At 33.1% G+C, this 16,798-nt stretch overlaps 1 protein-coding gene across 1 annotated transcript; it reads left to right on the forward strand.

Annotated features, from left to right (window-relative positions):
• Nucleotides 1–5,361: 5,361 nt before the first annotated feature.
• LOC127092193 (uncharacterized) lies at nt 5,362–6,835 on the forward strand. Its single transcript, XM_051031020.1, has 5 exons — nt 5,362–5,509; nt 5,909–5,980; nt 6,064–6,207; nt 6,319–6,392; nt 6,503–6,835. The coding sequence occupies exons 2-5, from the start codon at nt 5,921–5,923 to the stop codon at nt 6,633–6,635; spliced, it is 411 nt and encodes a 136-aa protein (XP_050886977.1). The 5' UTR covers nt 5,362–5,509; nt 5,909–5,920; the 3' UTR covers nt 6,636–6,835.
• Nucleotides 6,836–16,798: the final 9,963 nt, after the last annotated feature.

Below are 16,798 nucleotides of genomic sequence, written 5' to 3' on the forward strand. Positions count from 1 at the left end.
TAGCATCCTTATTAGTTTTTACTCGCACCCAATCAAATATACTATCGAGTCTCTCAATACTTCTAATTTTTTTACCCTTATGGTATTTTTCCATCTAATCAACGAACTGACTCTCTCTTCAGTTAATCGAAACTACAGATGTTCCAGAAGAGCATCAACATCGGAGGCTTGTCTCTCAAATAAATCACTTTTCCATATCTACGACGAACACCAAACATGTTTGCAATATGACGAAATGAAATGTGGAAAAATGAATCATACAACACATCTATTTATAAAAAAAAAATCACATTACACTGAGGCGCCAGACCAATTGACATATCCTCTTCCAAATTACACATGGGCGCCAATTGGATTGGCAACACCATGTGTTGTAGCCAATCAAATTGACGCCCCCACTTAAAGTTTAAGGGTAGCCGCCAATTGATCTGGCGCCTATGCCTTACGTATTTTTTTTTAGTGAAATTGGGGTAGTTTGAGATTTTTTTTGAAAATGGAGTTATTTTGAGAATTTTTTTTTTGAAAAAGTGGCATATTTGGATAAAAAATTCACAAATTGTTTAGGTGGCGCCAGAGTGGATTTGACATGACAATGTTACATATCAAATGAAAGTGCCACATATGTGAAAATGAAAGGGAATAAAAAAAATCTCATAGTTTATTAAATACGAAGATCAAAAGTATGAGTTTGAATTAGGGGGATTAAAATATTAAAAATTAAAATGGGAGACCTTAATGGAAGTTAAGTCTTGAAATTAAAAAAAGAAATACAATATTAAACAATATCTATTAAAACACTAAAGCATCGTATTTGCAAAAAGCGTTTCATAGATATTGTATACAACTAGTGACCATGTATTGTATAATCTCTTTATTTTAAAATGAGTGTCGTTTAAATTTTAGGCACACAAATTAAGGAATGCAATAAAGTTGCTATAAAAAACTATATTTTTACTTAATCAATTTTATTAATGTGTTGAAAGTTATGTATACTAAAGGACATAAGTGGAAAAATAACAATATTTTCTATATTAAAAAGTGAGAATGACATTTATTTTAAAATAAATTGTATTCAATAAAAGGATACCTATTTTAAATAAATAAGTGCAATGTTGTGGGTTTGAACAAGGGTACATGCAATTGAATGTTCATACAAATACCAGTTTAATTGAATTAAGGGGACTACAATGATTTATGTTTTAATGACAACTTTTTTATTTTTTGTTTAAGGTTATGATTGTTTGGATTTTCTTATAAAATATAATTTAATTTAAGAATAAAATAATTGTGCTTGCTAAAAGTACAATGCGTGACAAACCCTAGTGATCATTGATTGTTAGAGGTTTTTAGGATTTATTGAGGTATTAGAGTTGGCTCACACTGAGACATGAGAAACTCGGTACATGTTATTTTTGCGTAATGAATTGGATGGTATTTATAGAAATCTCTGGGCCTGGATCTTAGGCTCCCAGAAAGTAGCACCTTGTTTTAATATTGTGGGAATGGGGCATATATACCCCTATTATTCATGAGAACATGATAAATTCCCCCATGACTCCCTCTTTACAACATTGTTGACTATGACACATCACTTTCCATATTCTCACGAATCAGGAAAGTCATCTAAAGAGTGAGCGATGTATTTGAGAAATGGGTGTTCATCTTAATAAATAGGCGATCAGGGAGTCTCTCACATGGGAGACGTACCAGCTCGCCTATCATAAGAAACTTCATGTTCACCCTGGGATGACCTTTACAATTATATTTATACACAATTCCTCAAGCACGAAGCCTTTATAAAGGGAGAAGTTATTTAGATATTTTTCCATACTTCAATTCGTTCAAAGAGTCTTTAAGGTGAGTTCATTAAACGAGACTTTAAGTGAGTCCCTTAGACGAGACTTTAAGTTGAGTCCCTTAGACGAAACTTTAAGTTAATTCCTTAGGAGAGACTTTAAGTTGAGTCCTTAAGGAAAACTTTAATTTGATTCCATCAGGCAAGGCTTTAAGTTAACTTCCTCAGGCGAGACTTTAATTTGAGTTCCTCTGGTAACACTTTATGTTGAGTCCATCACGCGAGACTTTAAGTTGATTCTTTTAGGCGAGAATTTAATTTAAGGTCCTCCGGAGAGACTTTAAGTTGAGTCACTCAGGAGAAACTTTAAGTTGAATTCCTCAGGTGATACTTTTAGTTGAGTCCCTCATGCGAGACTGTAAGTTAACTCCCTCATGTGAGACTTTAAGTTAAGTCCCTCATACGAGACTTTTAATTGAGTCCCCCAGACGGGACTTTAAGTTGAATCTCTCAGAAGAGGCTTTAAGTTGAGTCTCTCATGTGAGACTTTAATATGGTCCCCTCTAATGAAGCTTTAAGTTGAGTGCCACAAGAAGGTCTTAACATGTCGTAAGTGCACGACAATGAGAAGTAGTAAAATAGATTGTCAAACCTCATAGACCAATTATTTGAATACCAATTTTTATCCTATCGGTGTAAAGCTAAATCGGCCGATATTGGGATGTGAATGATTTTTACTTTTGTAAATAAAATAATTAAAACAAGAAGAGTTTAGGACTCTAATTCATGCCTCTAATCCCCTTTGCAAACCCTAACCTTTACGAGAATAAAGTAAGTTTTATAGAAATGGGAAAAAGGTGGACAACACCCATTTTCGTCGGCATGTTATTTTGATCTGATCAAATACGCTACCCACTTTCGTTGGCGTAGAGTATTTATTTAGAGTCCATTTTCAGAGCAGTAAAAAATAAAATTACTTTCTCTATTGGAATTTTGAGCCACTTTCGTCGTCTCAATCCAATAGTTTGATGTTTCTAATTTTGATATCGTGTTACACTCTTTCAGTGTATAGGCGATATTTATGATATTCCTACTTTCGCATTGAAATTGAATATATTTAAAATCAAAAACATAAAAACAAAATTTCCTAAGTACCCATAACAAATTATTTAGGAATCTACACGAGGGTTAGGATGAGGCAATCATCATCACCGTAAACTCCTAATTGACTACTCAAACATGAAAATAATGATAACAAACAAAGCATGCATTGCATACATGATCAACAATATAAAATGATAATAATAAATGAAGAAATAAAACCTGGATTAAAAGAAATAGAATACTTGAATTAAATAAAAGCTCTAATGGATAGAGTACAATAACTTGGAATTGAAATAAACTTGCAGGAGAAATAAATTTGCAGAAAATAAGAACTTGTAATATAAACTAGTGCATAGGGTAAGATAAGGTAGTTTTTCTCCAAGGAACCCTAAGCTACTTATACCGAATTATTACAATCAAGAGCCCTGAATTCACGCAAGTATGAGTAAAGAGCATTAAGCCTGACTGTAACACCCCAGAATTTTATTAGGATTTTATTTTATTAATAATTAAACTTTTGTGTGTGTTATGATTTTTTATTAGCATTATTATTTTTTATTGTCAAGGAAAATAATTATGAGAATTAACTAGAAATATTATAAATAAATAGTGTTAGTGGAAGATGGGGGGTTGGAAAAGTAAAAAATAGTGGGAGAAGTCAACGAAAAAAATTAGAATTTTTAAGGAGGTTAATTTCAGAATTTTAATTATAAAATAAAAAAGGAGAATTAGGGAGAAAAAAAGAGTATATGTTCTTTTGGAAGAAAAAGAAGGAAAAAAACTAGCACTCAAAAAGTCTCTTTCTCTTCTCTGAAACTCCAAAAGAGAGTCTAATTCATAAAGAGTAAATGAGTGGAGAATGTGCAAGCGAGTAATTCTATCATTGTTAGGAGCTTCGCGAAGAATTTTGCACTAACAATTAGATTTTGTTCTTAAGGGACAGATGTTGAATCAGATTCTTAAGCAATGATGTTCAACATCTTACACCATAATTAACAAATAATTGATAAACAAGATGATGTAGCATAAAAGCAATAAAGGAACACACAAAATTGTTAACCCAGTTCGGTGAAACCTCACCTACGTCTGGGGGACACTGTACCCAAGAAAAGAAATTCACCATCTTGAACTAGTATACTTAGTCTTATAGGAACAACAACCCCGTGTTGTTTAATGCCTCTTTCTAATATTAGTGACTTTCTATTTAGTTCTTCTCCTAAATATGATAATCCTCTCACTTTCTTTCAATCACTAATCCAAAGTGATTATAACTTTAATAAACAACTTATATAATATTTAATTGCAACTCAACTAAACAAATCAATACTATACCTTATGATATGAATGAGGGCACTAGCGTGGTGCACAAGAACCACAAACAAAGGACTTAAATAAAAACCCTAACATTAGGTATCTTCAATAGAAGGAGTTGATTTTTATGAAACCTTTGTTCTAGTTGCTATTGGTGCTATCATAATTTGGCAATCCCCTGGTAGCATCTTCAAATATGATCTTTCTCATACTCTTGAGGTTGAGATGACCAAGTTTTTGGTGCCAAAGCTTAGCCTCATCAACCTTGGATATCAAGCATGTTGAGGGTTGACTTTTGCTTAGAGATAGCCACAAATAACATTTGTCTTTTGATCTTGAACCTTAGGACATGAGTCAAATGTTTTGATAAAATACTTGTTATGAATCATACTGTGAATGATGAATATTTATGCAAACTCGTATATTCTATAAGACACGGGTCCAATGTTTTGATGAAATGGTTGTTATGAATTAAGTTGTGAATGATGAATGAATTGTGTGAATATACTTAGGACACGAGTCCAATATTTGGTAAAATAATTGTAAAACCCTAATGTGGCAATTAATTTGGCATACACAATTCAACCCTATTTCTTGTGTATTTTTCTCACCTTCAATCTTTATTGTTGTCTAATGATTAAGGATGGCAAACGGGCATGCCTGCAAAAAAAATGAGACAGTGCGGGGCAAAAATATTCGAGGGTGCGAGCCTAAAACTTTTCCCCGCCCCACATACAAGTGAGAGTGGGATGGTACGGACCCGCGAACATTGAACTTTTTAGGCCTGAAGTTTACAAAATTATATGTAAAAGTCTGTAACGCAAAAGCCCGCAAAAAAAATGGAACATGACGGAGCGGGTACGTTAAAGGACGCGAGGCTAAAATCTTGATCCATCCCACAAAATAATGCAGATAAAACAGACATGTTCCACGGATCGGGCCGATTTTACAACCCCTATTAATAATTACATAGTGATCTCTTCTCTCGTATTGCTCCTTTGCTATCAATTTTTAGTTCACTTTTTAATAAATAAATAAAAAGTCATCATGTTAAAAAAATTTCCATGCACAAAATCTTTAAACCTACTAAATATTCTACTTATCTATTTTTTTTTATTCAACTTTTCAAAAAACAAATTTATTCTATCCAATTTTCGCTCATTTTAGTTTTATTACTATATATTTTCATTTCATCCTCACTTTGCCAAGTTTGAGTCCTTCCTTTGCACGCCACTGCTTTCTATTGTGATTTTTCATTTCTTCTTCACCACCTCTCTTCTTTCTACCGCAGTTCTTCAGGTTTCTCTCTCCATATGCTAAGTTCATTTTTCAGAAAAACTTCATTATAGCGGGCGCGAAACTCCGCGGCTACATGCGCCGTGAAATGCATCTGAGGCAGCCGCGATGGCAGCTACGTGCGCCTTGAAATGCATGTGAGGCAGCCGCGACAGTGATGCGCGCCGTGCTGTTCTCGTGAAATGCATCTGAGCGGCCGTTCCCCTCCACACCGCCGCGGACACGCTGATTTTTCCGCGATTAACTATTTAGTCTCAATTTTTTTTTTATTCTGACTTATCATGTTTATCTATAATAATAAACTAATCTTAATTAAGAAATTTATTTAACCTAGAAATTATCTTAAGAAATTTATGTAACCTAGAAACTAATCGTAACTGATTTTGTAATTGCATCTGTAAGCTTAATCAACCAATGTCAACTCAAAAAGGAAGCATGGATAGTGGAGGTTCAAGGAAACGTATGAAACCTGAGGTAATTGTTCTCAACTTTGATGAATCTACTGCATTTCTAGCATCATTTGAGATTTCATTTGTTTTTCTTTTGACAATAAACAGGTACAGGAAAAGATTGGAGATGAAGCAGAATCGCAGATTGTACTTGTACAGGATGAGGGATTTGAGACTAACCTCATTGGATCTGAAGATATGGAACTCAATGTTTCTCTTGTTCTCGAGAGGATTGAGAATTTTACTCAGAGGGTATCTATTAGCTATATCTAGTCAGTTACACACTGTTTGAAGCTTGAAGTCATGCTTTAGATGAATGTCATTGTCAATTTCTTGAAATGTTTAATTGTGGATTTCTTGTAGGTATCTGAGCTCTTAGAATCAGGGAAAACAATGTTTAAGGATCTCTGTAATGAATTTGAAGAGAAACTGATTATGTGAGATATGAAGTTACCATTCAACATTCAAAGCTGAAACTATCTTTCACTTTTAGTACTGTTAGTTTTTGATGAGTATGATATGACTCTTTTAATTTTCTAATATGCAGGATTCACAAGGAGCAAGTCGAAAAATGGCAGGAAGAAATCAAAGAATTACGTGCACTTGATGCGTCAAATGAGGAAGCCAACACTCTTCTGCAAAATGCTCGATATGTACTTCAGCTCAGCCGTAATGATTGATGAAGGTAGTTGCCTGGTGTCTATATTCATGTATAATCTGTCACCCCCAAACATTAATCAGGTAAAAAGTATACATCGATAGAAGAGATGTGAATGTGCCAAACCTGGGAATACTTGAGTTTTGGATTATTAGGATTCAATTCATTTCTGTTGGACTGTGTTTGACTGGTTATCGTTAGATTAAACTTTAATTTGAAATATATACTCATGAGTCACATATTTGGATAATCTTGTTAGAGGTGTAGGAGATATTTTAGTAGTAACGAGTAATGTCATAAATCTGTAGCATCTTATTTGAGGGATGACATTTTAAGAACAAGACCATTGTTTCTTGAGTTTGGCAAGTTTTGCATGGTAAAAACTTGCACGATTCTAACATTTTCCCCCCCTAATGCATTTTTGTTTGACTTGCCACTGTTTGAATTCAACTTGCCTTGACCAAGTTCGGATGATGATTCGAGCTTTGTTAAAGCCTAGCATTATTGAAATAGTTTACATTGAGAAGAAAATGATTAGCCATAGGTGGGAAGAAGAGAGTGTGTGCTTATTACTTGACTCTGGTTTATACCATAGTCCATGTTGTAGACTCTGCTTACGAAAAAAAAGAGTAATTGGTCCCTGCAGACATGAACTACTTACAGGATGAAAAAATATCCTAGGATTGGATTTTTATCAAACTCATGATTGGTAACATCAGATTATGATTCTGAGTTCCCTGTCAATAAATATACAGCAATGTTATGAATTATATATGCAGGCAAAATCGCATAGTCCTTTAATTTCAGTTATATTTTTATTTTTATTTCTTTTCTGATTTTGTGTTGAACATTTTTAGACATCACACGAAAATTCTAAAATGCTTTAAATTTTCAGAGATGTATCTTCGGACGCATCCATTATATATATTTTATTATTTTTAAGTCACACCATAATTTTATGAATAAATTTATTTTGGAAAATATCTTGGAATTTTTTTCGAAAATACCTTTTCAAATTTTGCTGAATCAAAAAAGAATATTAATATTAATTAAAAAATTTCTATAAAGTTTGCAGCCTCACAACTAGAGTTAGCGCAATGTAAGAAAAATATATTAATTAATAAAAGAACAGCAGAATTTTCCTGGTAAATAATGATATACATCAATCAACAGATAGCACTGGAGCAAATCTTCTTCCGACTGGAAATTAAAGTTTTTCTATTCAGTTTCCATACGTGAAAAAAAGGCTAAATTAATAGAGAGAAAGAATGAAAATTTGGTTGACAAATGACAAGTATCAAATACTAAGGTACCAACCTCTTCAATAAATTGTTCTTCATCCTCCTTCTGTGGGAAAATTTCAACTTCATCCTCTTCATGCCTTAAGTATTTGTTTTTCTTTCCACCAAATTTCAAAAATGTATTTTTGAAAATGTGTGACTAAAAAACAAAAGAAATGTGTATATTGGATGAATTTTTGAGATACATTTTCAAAAACTAAAATATATTTTAAAATTTTCGCATGTGCTTAAAAAAACATATAAGATACATTTAACATTCTCATTTTTTCATGAGTGGGAAGATGGTTATAGTATGTGTTGGGTCCAACTCAACAGATATTGAAGGATAGGATAACTTTATAATGAAAATTTTTAAATTTTAAAAATAATAACAAATATGAAAGTAATTTTTTTTTAAGTTAAATTTTTTTAAAATACAAAATTATTTTTTAAAATATTAAAATCGATTTTAATTATTATTATACGTTCAACAGACAAAATAGTCAATTTATTTAATATTTATTAAGAGGTTGTTTATTTTAAATAAAATTGTATTAACTTTAATTATAAGAAAACTTATTTCTTTATTCCCCATCTTTACAAAATAAATTGATATCATTAATTTATAAACAAATAGAGACTTTTAAAGAATCTTTACAAAATAAATTGATTATCATTAATTTATAAACAAATAGACACTTTTAAAGAATTGAGTCTTTTTATATATAAAATTGATTAGTTGAAGAAAATTTGGAATTTATCAATGTCTCACTTTCAAAAAAATATTAAATATTAAGGCAAAAACTAATTTTATTTCTAATATCAATTGATTCTAATATTAAATAAAAAAAATCATTTCATTGTTCAAAACCAATGAAGTGATTGTTAAGTCTATTATATATAAAGACATAATCGATTTAAAAGAACTTTGAAATTTTTTATACCTTTGTTGTCAATCATTTTATCAAATTATTTGTTTGTATGTATGTATGCTATTTCTACCTCCATTTTTGACATCAATACTTATGTTATATATATTATTCACCGTATTTATATGGGGAATAGTATTTTTTAAAAGAAAAAAATATATTTATAAATAGTACATGAATAATGCGTAAACATCACCTGAATAGTGTCCATGAACAATACCCGTGAATAATGATTTCAAATAATGATATAAAGTTGGTTAATAAAATGTAAAAAATTGATTAATGAAGTGGCGAAGTTGATTAATAAACATGCAGATATTAAAAATAATTTTTAGTAGTAAAACAAAGTTGGTTAATGAAAAAATAGAAAAATGGTTAAATAAAAAAATAAAGAATTGGTTAATGAAGTTATAATGTTGCTTAATAAACGTCTAAATATTAAAAATATTTTTTAGCAATAAACAAAGTTGGTTAATAAAATATAAAATATTTGTTAATTAAGTTATGAAGTTAGTTAATCACATATTTTTATATGATGATCCTTTAATCTAAACAAAATAAAAATAAAAATAATAAAAAATAATTTTAATATTTTAAAAAATATATATTATTAGAATATTTCACTGCTCACCATATTGTTGCTCACCATATTGTTGAACATTGAAATACAATGTAGGTGTAGATTGTAGTGTAGGAATATTATTTTCATAAATTAATGGATGAGAGATATAAAAAACAGAATAATATTATTCTTACATCAATTCTTACACCAAATACTTATTTCTAACACCGTTCATCGTATTCATATGTATAAATATGACAAACAATATTTGATATATGTATTTGGTGTACACTCGGGTGTAAAAATATCATTTCTCATATAAAAATTATTGACCGGCAATTAATTGGATAAAAATGTTTATATAAATTTATTGACACCGCATATGAGTGGAAGGCATATATAAATTAATAATATGAAATAATAGTAATTCAGTATACAAGGTAAAAGAGAAAGAATTTTTTTTCCTACCTTTATGGTATGACTTACACCTTTTTGAAAATCCAAAATTATCTTCAGGTATTTTGGAGATGTGTCTCCAAAGGCATATTTAATCACCTTATCCTTTGTAAATCAAACAACCACCCCAGTTTTGTAAAAAATTAGTCCAGAGATGCATTTGCGAAACATTCTAGGGTGTATTTGGTGACGCGTCTCCAAAAATACCACTGAGTGCATTTTAAGCTATTTAAACAATATTATTTCATATGTGTATCTCGAAAATCTTACCTGCATGCATCTTGGGCAGAAACATTGTTCTAAGTTTGTATTCTTTTAAATCAAAAGTCGTTTTAATCCGACTAACAGTGCCATAATTTGATTCAAACGTTAATAAATAAGAACATCATAAAACAATGTATTAATTAAAAAAAAACATCTCATAATATTACAAACATTATTTTCAATGTATGGATGATAAAAGTAAAACATCCCAAAGTACACAAAAAAAACACAACCTATTGCGTATGCCTAATCCTAACCATTGACCTCTCCTCTGCCGCCGATAATCCAAGGTATTCCTTGACTCAGTAAGAATGGCACATGTGAGGGAAACTGAATCATCACCATCTCTCTCAAACAACCCAAACTTTATACCCTCACATGTAATCCGCATAATATTTTAAAAAATCGACAATACATCAATGGCATGATCATGCTTAACCTGTTAATTCTTCAGGATCTCCTCATGAGCAAGCTTAGGTGGACGTCCATGAGCGTCTGGTGTCATGACAGAGTATGACACACTATAGAACCTGTAGGAGAATTGCCATCCAAGGCGCAGCGGAATTTAAAATTTTCTCCATTTAGTGATCCTTACGAATGGGCATGATCAGTGATAGAATCATTACCTCTTGTGGCGATTCAAACCTTTGGTGCAGATCTCTGATAATGATCAAAACCTTTGATACAGATCCACGGGGCGATCACGAACATTGAACGATGACAACGTCTCTACTCAGTCCACACGAACGGATTCCTTCAATCGCAGTGCTAGCTGTTATGAATGAAGGCTTTGAGTGAGAGAGAGATACGAAATTCCAATTCTTCAGTTGTGTTTTCTGTCTCAGTGAGTTTTTTAATGCTTCTACCCAAGGGGTTCTATTTATAGAACCACTTGTGTGGGCTTCAAGCCAAAAAGCCCACTTAAGTGCATTTTGGCCCATATCTCATAAAATGCCAAAATCACTTAAGTATTTGGTACCTTACCATATTTCGTATTCTACTTAAGTACACCGTACCTTACGATGTTCCTTAATTATTCTATCTCTCATCAATCCGTCCTTTGTGTGTGACCCTATAGGTTTTCACGGCGTTGGCAATTATATTAAATCACGCATTTAACATAATAAATAGTGAGCGGTATCTAGCAACACATCACTGCTACCCAAGTCACGAAAATGTCATGTGATCTGACAAAACCTCCTGTGATAATAATTATGTGTATAATTACCCCTTTGCCCTTATGTCTATATTGAACACAAGGTATAGACCGTGTCATCCTTGTCCAGTTCAATATTGGACCCATAGACATTTATCCTGTTACGCAGGATTGGCAAATTCCATCTAGGACACTCATGTCCCTCAGCATGCTTCGTGGAGTACCCATCATCTGTCTTTATGGTTATCCAGTTACGGACAATGTTGAATCAGCAATAAAGCACTCGACTCTACATCTAGGATCCATAGTGGTTTCAGGTCGAAGAGTGGTATACACTATTATCACCATGAGAATAACTTATGACACTTTGCATAACTTTCTATATAGTATTCTCATAGAGGGTCAATCCGGTATAAATATTACTCCTAATATTCATACCTATGTTTAAGACTTGATAACTCTTTATCCATGATCCATGAGATGTGATCATCAGTCTACAAACATAATAGTCTTAATGCTTTAATGTTATCCCACTTCACACTAAAGCTCGACTACGGATACTTTAAGAATAGTGTCCTTATGTTTAATGTGTTCTCATGATTAAGTCACACTTAATACATTAAACGGACTATCTATTCCAGGGACTTTATTAATCAACCATAATAAAGAAAATGCCTTTTATTATTAATAAATAATTCGATACAAGTACCAAAAGTATTGGCCTCTAGGGCTTACACCAACAGAACCAAGTTATGTAAATGTCCACATAAGACCACTGAATTGTGGATGACATACTCTGATACTCCTCTGACATCATATGACTCTTGTAATGCGCCAGTAAGTCATCAAGATGTATGCGGATGATGATGTTATAAGCAAGCTCGAAGGGAGGTCTTATAATGATCTGCACATATCAAAATTAACACATGTATCTCTCTGGAAGATACATGCACATCATATTCCTCCTACATGCCAGCCATCCGGAGTAAAATGAAATAGGGTCTAAGACAACAATGTCCCGGTGACTGGTGTATGGTGTCGCTCTGATAGATGTATGTCGTAGCAGGAGGATGAGAAAAAGTTATTTTGTTTCCATATTTAGATCTATTCTCTTTTATTGTGTCTCTTAGGCAATGTGTGATTTGATGCAAATCTGAATAGTAGTCATTTGACCAAGGATTTTGTGCACTTTATATTTTTCTCTAAAAAACTCATAATCTTTATGAGTTTTAGGATCCCATATTTTATTCCAGTTCTCTACGTAGTTGCTATTTGTTTTTCTCTGTAACTCAAGTCTCTAAGGGAGTAATTGTGGATCATAACATAATAATAATCTAGGTTTTATTATTCATTCTTCTTCAATTGTTCATCTATTATAATTGTTAAATATGAATTTCATGATGAATACCGATTCAATTTCGTTTTCCCTCACCGTGAGGAGTAGTTCATTAAAGACTAGGGGTTATGGGGATTATCTTATGACCTCTTATGTGATTTGTTACTATCGATTATGAGAATTTTAGTTTAAACTTATTCTATAATCTGAGTTCATGCATTCCAACTTCGTTACGAAAGTAAGTGAATCTCAAGTATCGACCTAGTCTGAAAGGATATGTGTTGATACCAGAGCTTAAGTTTTTAATCAACCTAGTACAAAACAACGAAAGCACTTGGACGAATTTGAGAAAACATAGCTGAGCAAAAGTAATGAATCATCGAAGAATAATCCGGCCGTACAAAAGCAGACAAATTATTCTTCGTCAACAGGGCAATGTGCCATCGAAAGCAAGTATTGTCCATATTTATATATTTTCTATCATTTATGTGGAATTCTCGTAATAGAAGTAACAAGGATAGTTCGATTGTGTTAGAGTAAGATCCATAACCCCAAGTCCTGCTTGCCCCAATTGAGATTTAAGTGATTATTCAAATAAGTTTCTTTCAATTAAGTGCTTTTCTTTTAAGCTATTTTACCAAAATCCATATTTTTTATTTCTCTATATATACACCGATAGAATTTTTTTTGTACTTAAGTCATCGGTCTATGTGGTTCGATATCTATTTATTACTTCACATAACCGTACACTTGTGGTTGCATCGTGTAAAAAAAGTGCTTTTAAAATTAATAGTGGTTATGGAAATTACCATCAGTGGGGTGCATAGCCTGTCATTTTCCTTGTCGTTCAAAGAGAACCATCGCTCAACTTAGAGTACAAGTATACTTAACAGTCGGCCCCTGGGTACTACTCGTGAATAGTCGACAGGTCGATGAAGTACTTAAGGTATGCCACATCGACGTAGGTTTCACTTTTGTTAACAAACATGGATGTGCCAACCAAGAATATGAGGAAACACCTCAAAGAACACTCACGGTTGTAGATAACCTATAGATCATCATCGTCGGCATCATCGACTAAATCCAAGTTTTCTTCATAAAGCTTCCTCAAGTATGAAAATTTGGCATGAGCCCCTCTGGTGCTCTCACACTGCATCAGGGCATCCATTCCAGCTCCCAAATAAATGACCATCATCTCTTGGGTTTCATCACGTTTGATTCTGGAATGATCAAGTAACTTCCCCTTGGCTGGAAGGTGTAAAAGGCAAGTAATGTCATCTAGTGTAATTGTCATCTCGCCAATGGGGAAGTGGAAAGATGATGTTTCTTTATGCCATCTCTCAGCTAAATCCCCATGCATGACATGGGTAATGGTCTTGTACCAGAAGCAAAACATGCCAGCAAGACTGGAGTATCAGACGACACTTTGGAACCAATCATGTGCAGGCTGATAAAGCTACAAAATCTTTCTATTGTGGTTAACAGACTTCAAATATACGGGCTCTTGTTAAACAAAATATAACAATATCAGTCGCATGGAAATCGGTTAAAACATATACATAACAACTATTAATAAATATACCTTTTCGGCCCAAACATGCCCAACAACATGATCTCTATAGTATATCAGTAAGGAGGTGCCAGAGGGACCTTCTAGGTAAGGGTTTGTAGGTGCATAGACATTATCATGTGCAGTAGGAGCTTCCTCCCGGTCTTCGTGAGTAGGGGAGACATGCCTCTGGGATGAGAACCCCTTTGACATAAGGCTCATAGAAGTCAATGCTTCCCCGTAAAGACTCCTAGGGACGGTTTTTTGCCTAACCCCGACCTTCTCATTCTGAAGTGTTATTCCTAGTGGATTGGTCCTTTGGATTGACTGCATTTACCAAAACAAAAACTTGGATAAGTGTCCAAGTATTCAAGATTGGTCTATCTTGCTAAAGTTGTATGGAATTGAAAAAAGGACACATGTTGGGCGTGATGCTCCAGCATGTTGGTTCGACATCTGAGCCTTGTGCAACAAACGCCAAATTATTGTGTTTTAACATAATCTTTTTAGAATATTCAATTATGTTTTATTGCTATTATTTTAGTAATATGATTATATGATTTGTTGGACAAATGTGAAGATCAAATCAGATTTAAATTTGAATTTGTAACAGACCAAATCATATCTTTTTGTTGGAGATATTCAAGGAGCAAATCAAATATCCAACAGATTGTGCAAAGATTCTAGAGGAAAATAACTGCAGAACCAAAAGGAAAAAGCCCAAAGTTATTTTTCTATATAAGGAGCTCAAACCTACATTAAAAATCAAGCATTCACATTGAAGATTTTAGAGTGCTAGAGTTTACAAGAGTCCTTGTTATTTTTATATACACCTATATGTTTCAGTAACTTGGCATAGAAGGTTTGTCTACTTGAGTTATAAATTCAACATTGTTATGTATACCTCTATGTTTCAGTAGCTTGGCATAGAAGGTTTGTATAGTTGAGTTGTAATATTCAACATTCTTTCATCTTGTTAAGATTAAAGTTGATTACTATGGTTTAGTGGTTGTTTGCCATTGTCACTGGTTTTGTGACAGAGAAGAAAGTGAGTAGGTTCTCATGTTTAGGGGGGCTCTAAATAGAAGTTCATTGGTTAATGTTAGGAAGAGGCATTAAAAAACACGTGGTTTGTTGTTGCTTGTAAGTATAATTGTACTAAGCTACTAATAGTTAAGTTCCTTTCTTAGGTTTTAGATTCATCCCCTAGACGTAGGTGTAACTTCACCGAACTAGGTAAACAATTGATTATGTTCTTTATTACTTTTATGCTCTATCATCTAGTACTTTTTATTGTAGTGATTATGGTGTATCTTGTCAAACAATTTGTCGAAGCCTCGAGTTCGACATTTGTTCCTTGAGAAACATAATTTCAATTGGTATCAGAGCAGGCACCCTAGCCTTTTGGATGAGCTATAGGGAAGATAAATTATGCTCAAAGGAAAACAATTTAAGATGGAGGATCATTCAACAAACCACATGTTTTGGATGTCATAAATTATGATTATTGGAAGGTGATGATGGTGGATTTTCGCAAATCCTTGGGAAACAAAGCATGAAAAGTTGTGATTAAGGGATGCAAACCTCCAACAATTACCTTTGAAGATGGTACAACCAGCCTAAAACCAGAGTTTGATTGGACTGACGCTGAAAATGATGAAGCACTTGGGAACTCTAAGGCATTGAATTCAATTTTCAATGGTGTGGACAAGAATATGTTCAGGCTTATCAACATACGTTTAGAAGATAAATAAGCATGGGAGATTCCTAAATTTACACATGAAGACAAATCCAAGGTTTTTATTTTAAGGTTGTAGATCCTAACAACAAAATTTGAGAACCTGAGGATGAATGGAGATGAAACTGTGAGTGAGTTTCACATCAGACTGTGTGGCATTGCCAACACATCCTTTTCCTTAGGTGAAAAGATATATGAAGAAAAGTTTGTCAGAAAGATTCTCAGGTCATTACTAAGAGGTTTGATATGAAAGTGATTGTTATTGAAGAAACTCAGGACCTTAGAAGTATAAAGTTTGATGAACTAATTAGTTCTCTTAAAACCTTTGAGATGTTCATCAATGACAGGTCATAAAAGAACAACAGAGGTATAACCTTGGTATCCGACACTGGGGAAGTTGGAATTCAAGGTGACAAAAAAGAGAGCTTGACAGATGATATAGCTCTTCTTGGGGGGGAAATTCAACAATTCCTTGAATATTCTAGATAGGAAGTGAATGACCAATCTCCCAGACAAGAGGTCCAACATCATTCCCCAGGGTAAAGACATGAATGAAGAAGAACCTAACACTAGGAAGGGAACTCAGTGCATTGAATGTGAAGGCTATGGACATATTAGACCAAAATTTACTAACTATCTAAGGAAACATAAAAATGGATTAACCATCACTTGGTTTGATTCTGAAAGTGTAGGTGAAGGGGAAACTGCCAACAATGTGATTGCTTATTCTAGAAGATGTGTGTCGCAGAAGAGACCATTTTTGAAGATCTGGCTAAAGAAGCATGCTTAACTATAGAGAACCAAAAGAAAAACATTGGTATTATAAATAAGAAATTAGCGGAATTTGCTTCAACCATCACATATGGAGAAGAAGATATTTCATCTCTAAACTCCAAACTAGAAAACTCGATTCTT

This window comes from Lathyrus oleraceus, chromosome 6 (genome assembly GCF_024323335.1).
Source record: "Lathyrus oleraceus cultivar Zhongwan6 chromosome 6, CAAS_Psat_ZW6_1.0, whole genome shotgun sequence".
Lineage (NCBI taxonomy): Eukaryota > Viridiplantae > Streptophyta > Magnoliopsida > Fabales > Fabaceae > Lathyrus > Lathyrus oleraceus.

Coding starts and splice junctions, on each gene's coding strand:
- LOC127092193 (XM_051031020.1), top strand. CDS start 5,921: ATGTCAACTCAAAAAGGAAGCATGGATAGTGGAGGTTCAAGGAAACGT. Junction 6,208..6,318: donor TTGAGAATTTTACTCAGAGG/GTATCTATTAGC, acceptor GATTTCTTGTAG/GTATCTGAGCTCTTAGAATC. Junction 6,393..6,502: donor TTTGAAGAGAAACTGATTAT/GTGAGATATGAA, acceptor TCTAATATGCAG/GATTCACAAGGAGCAAGTCG.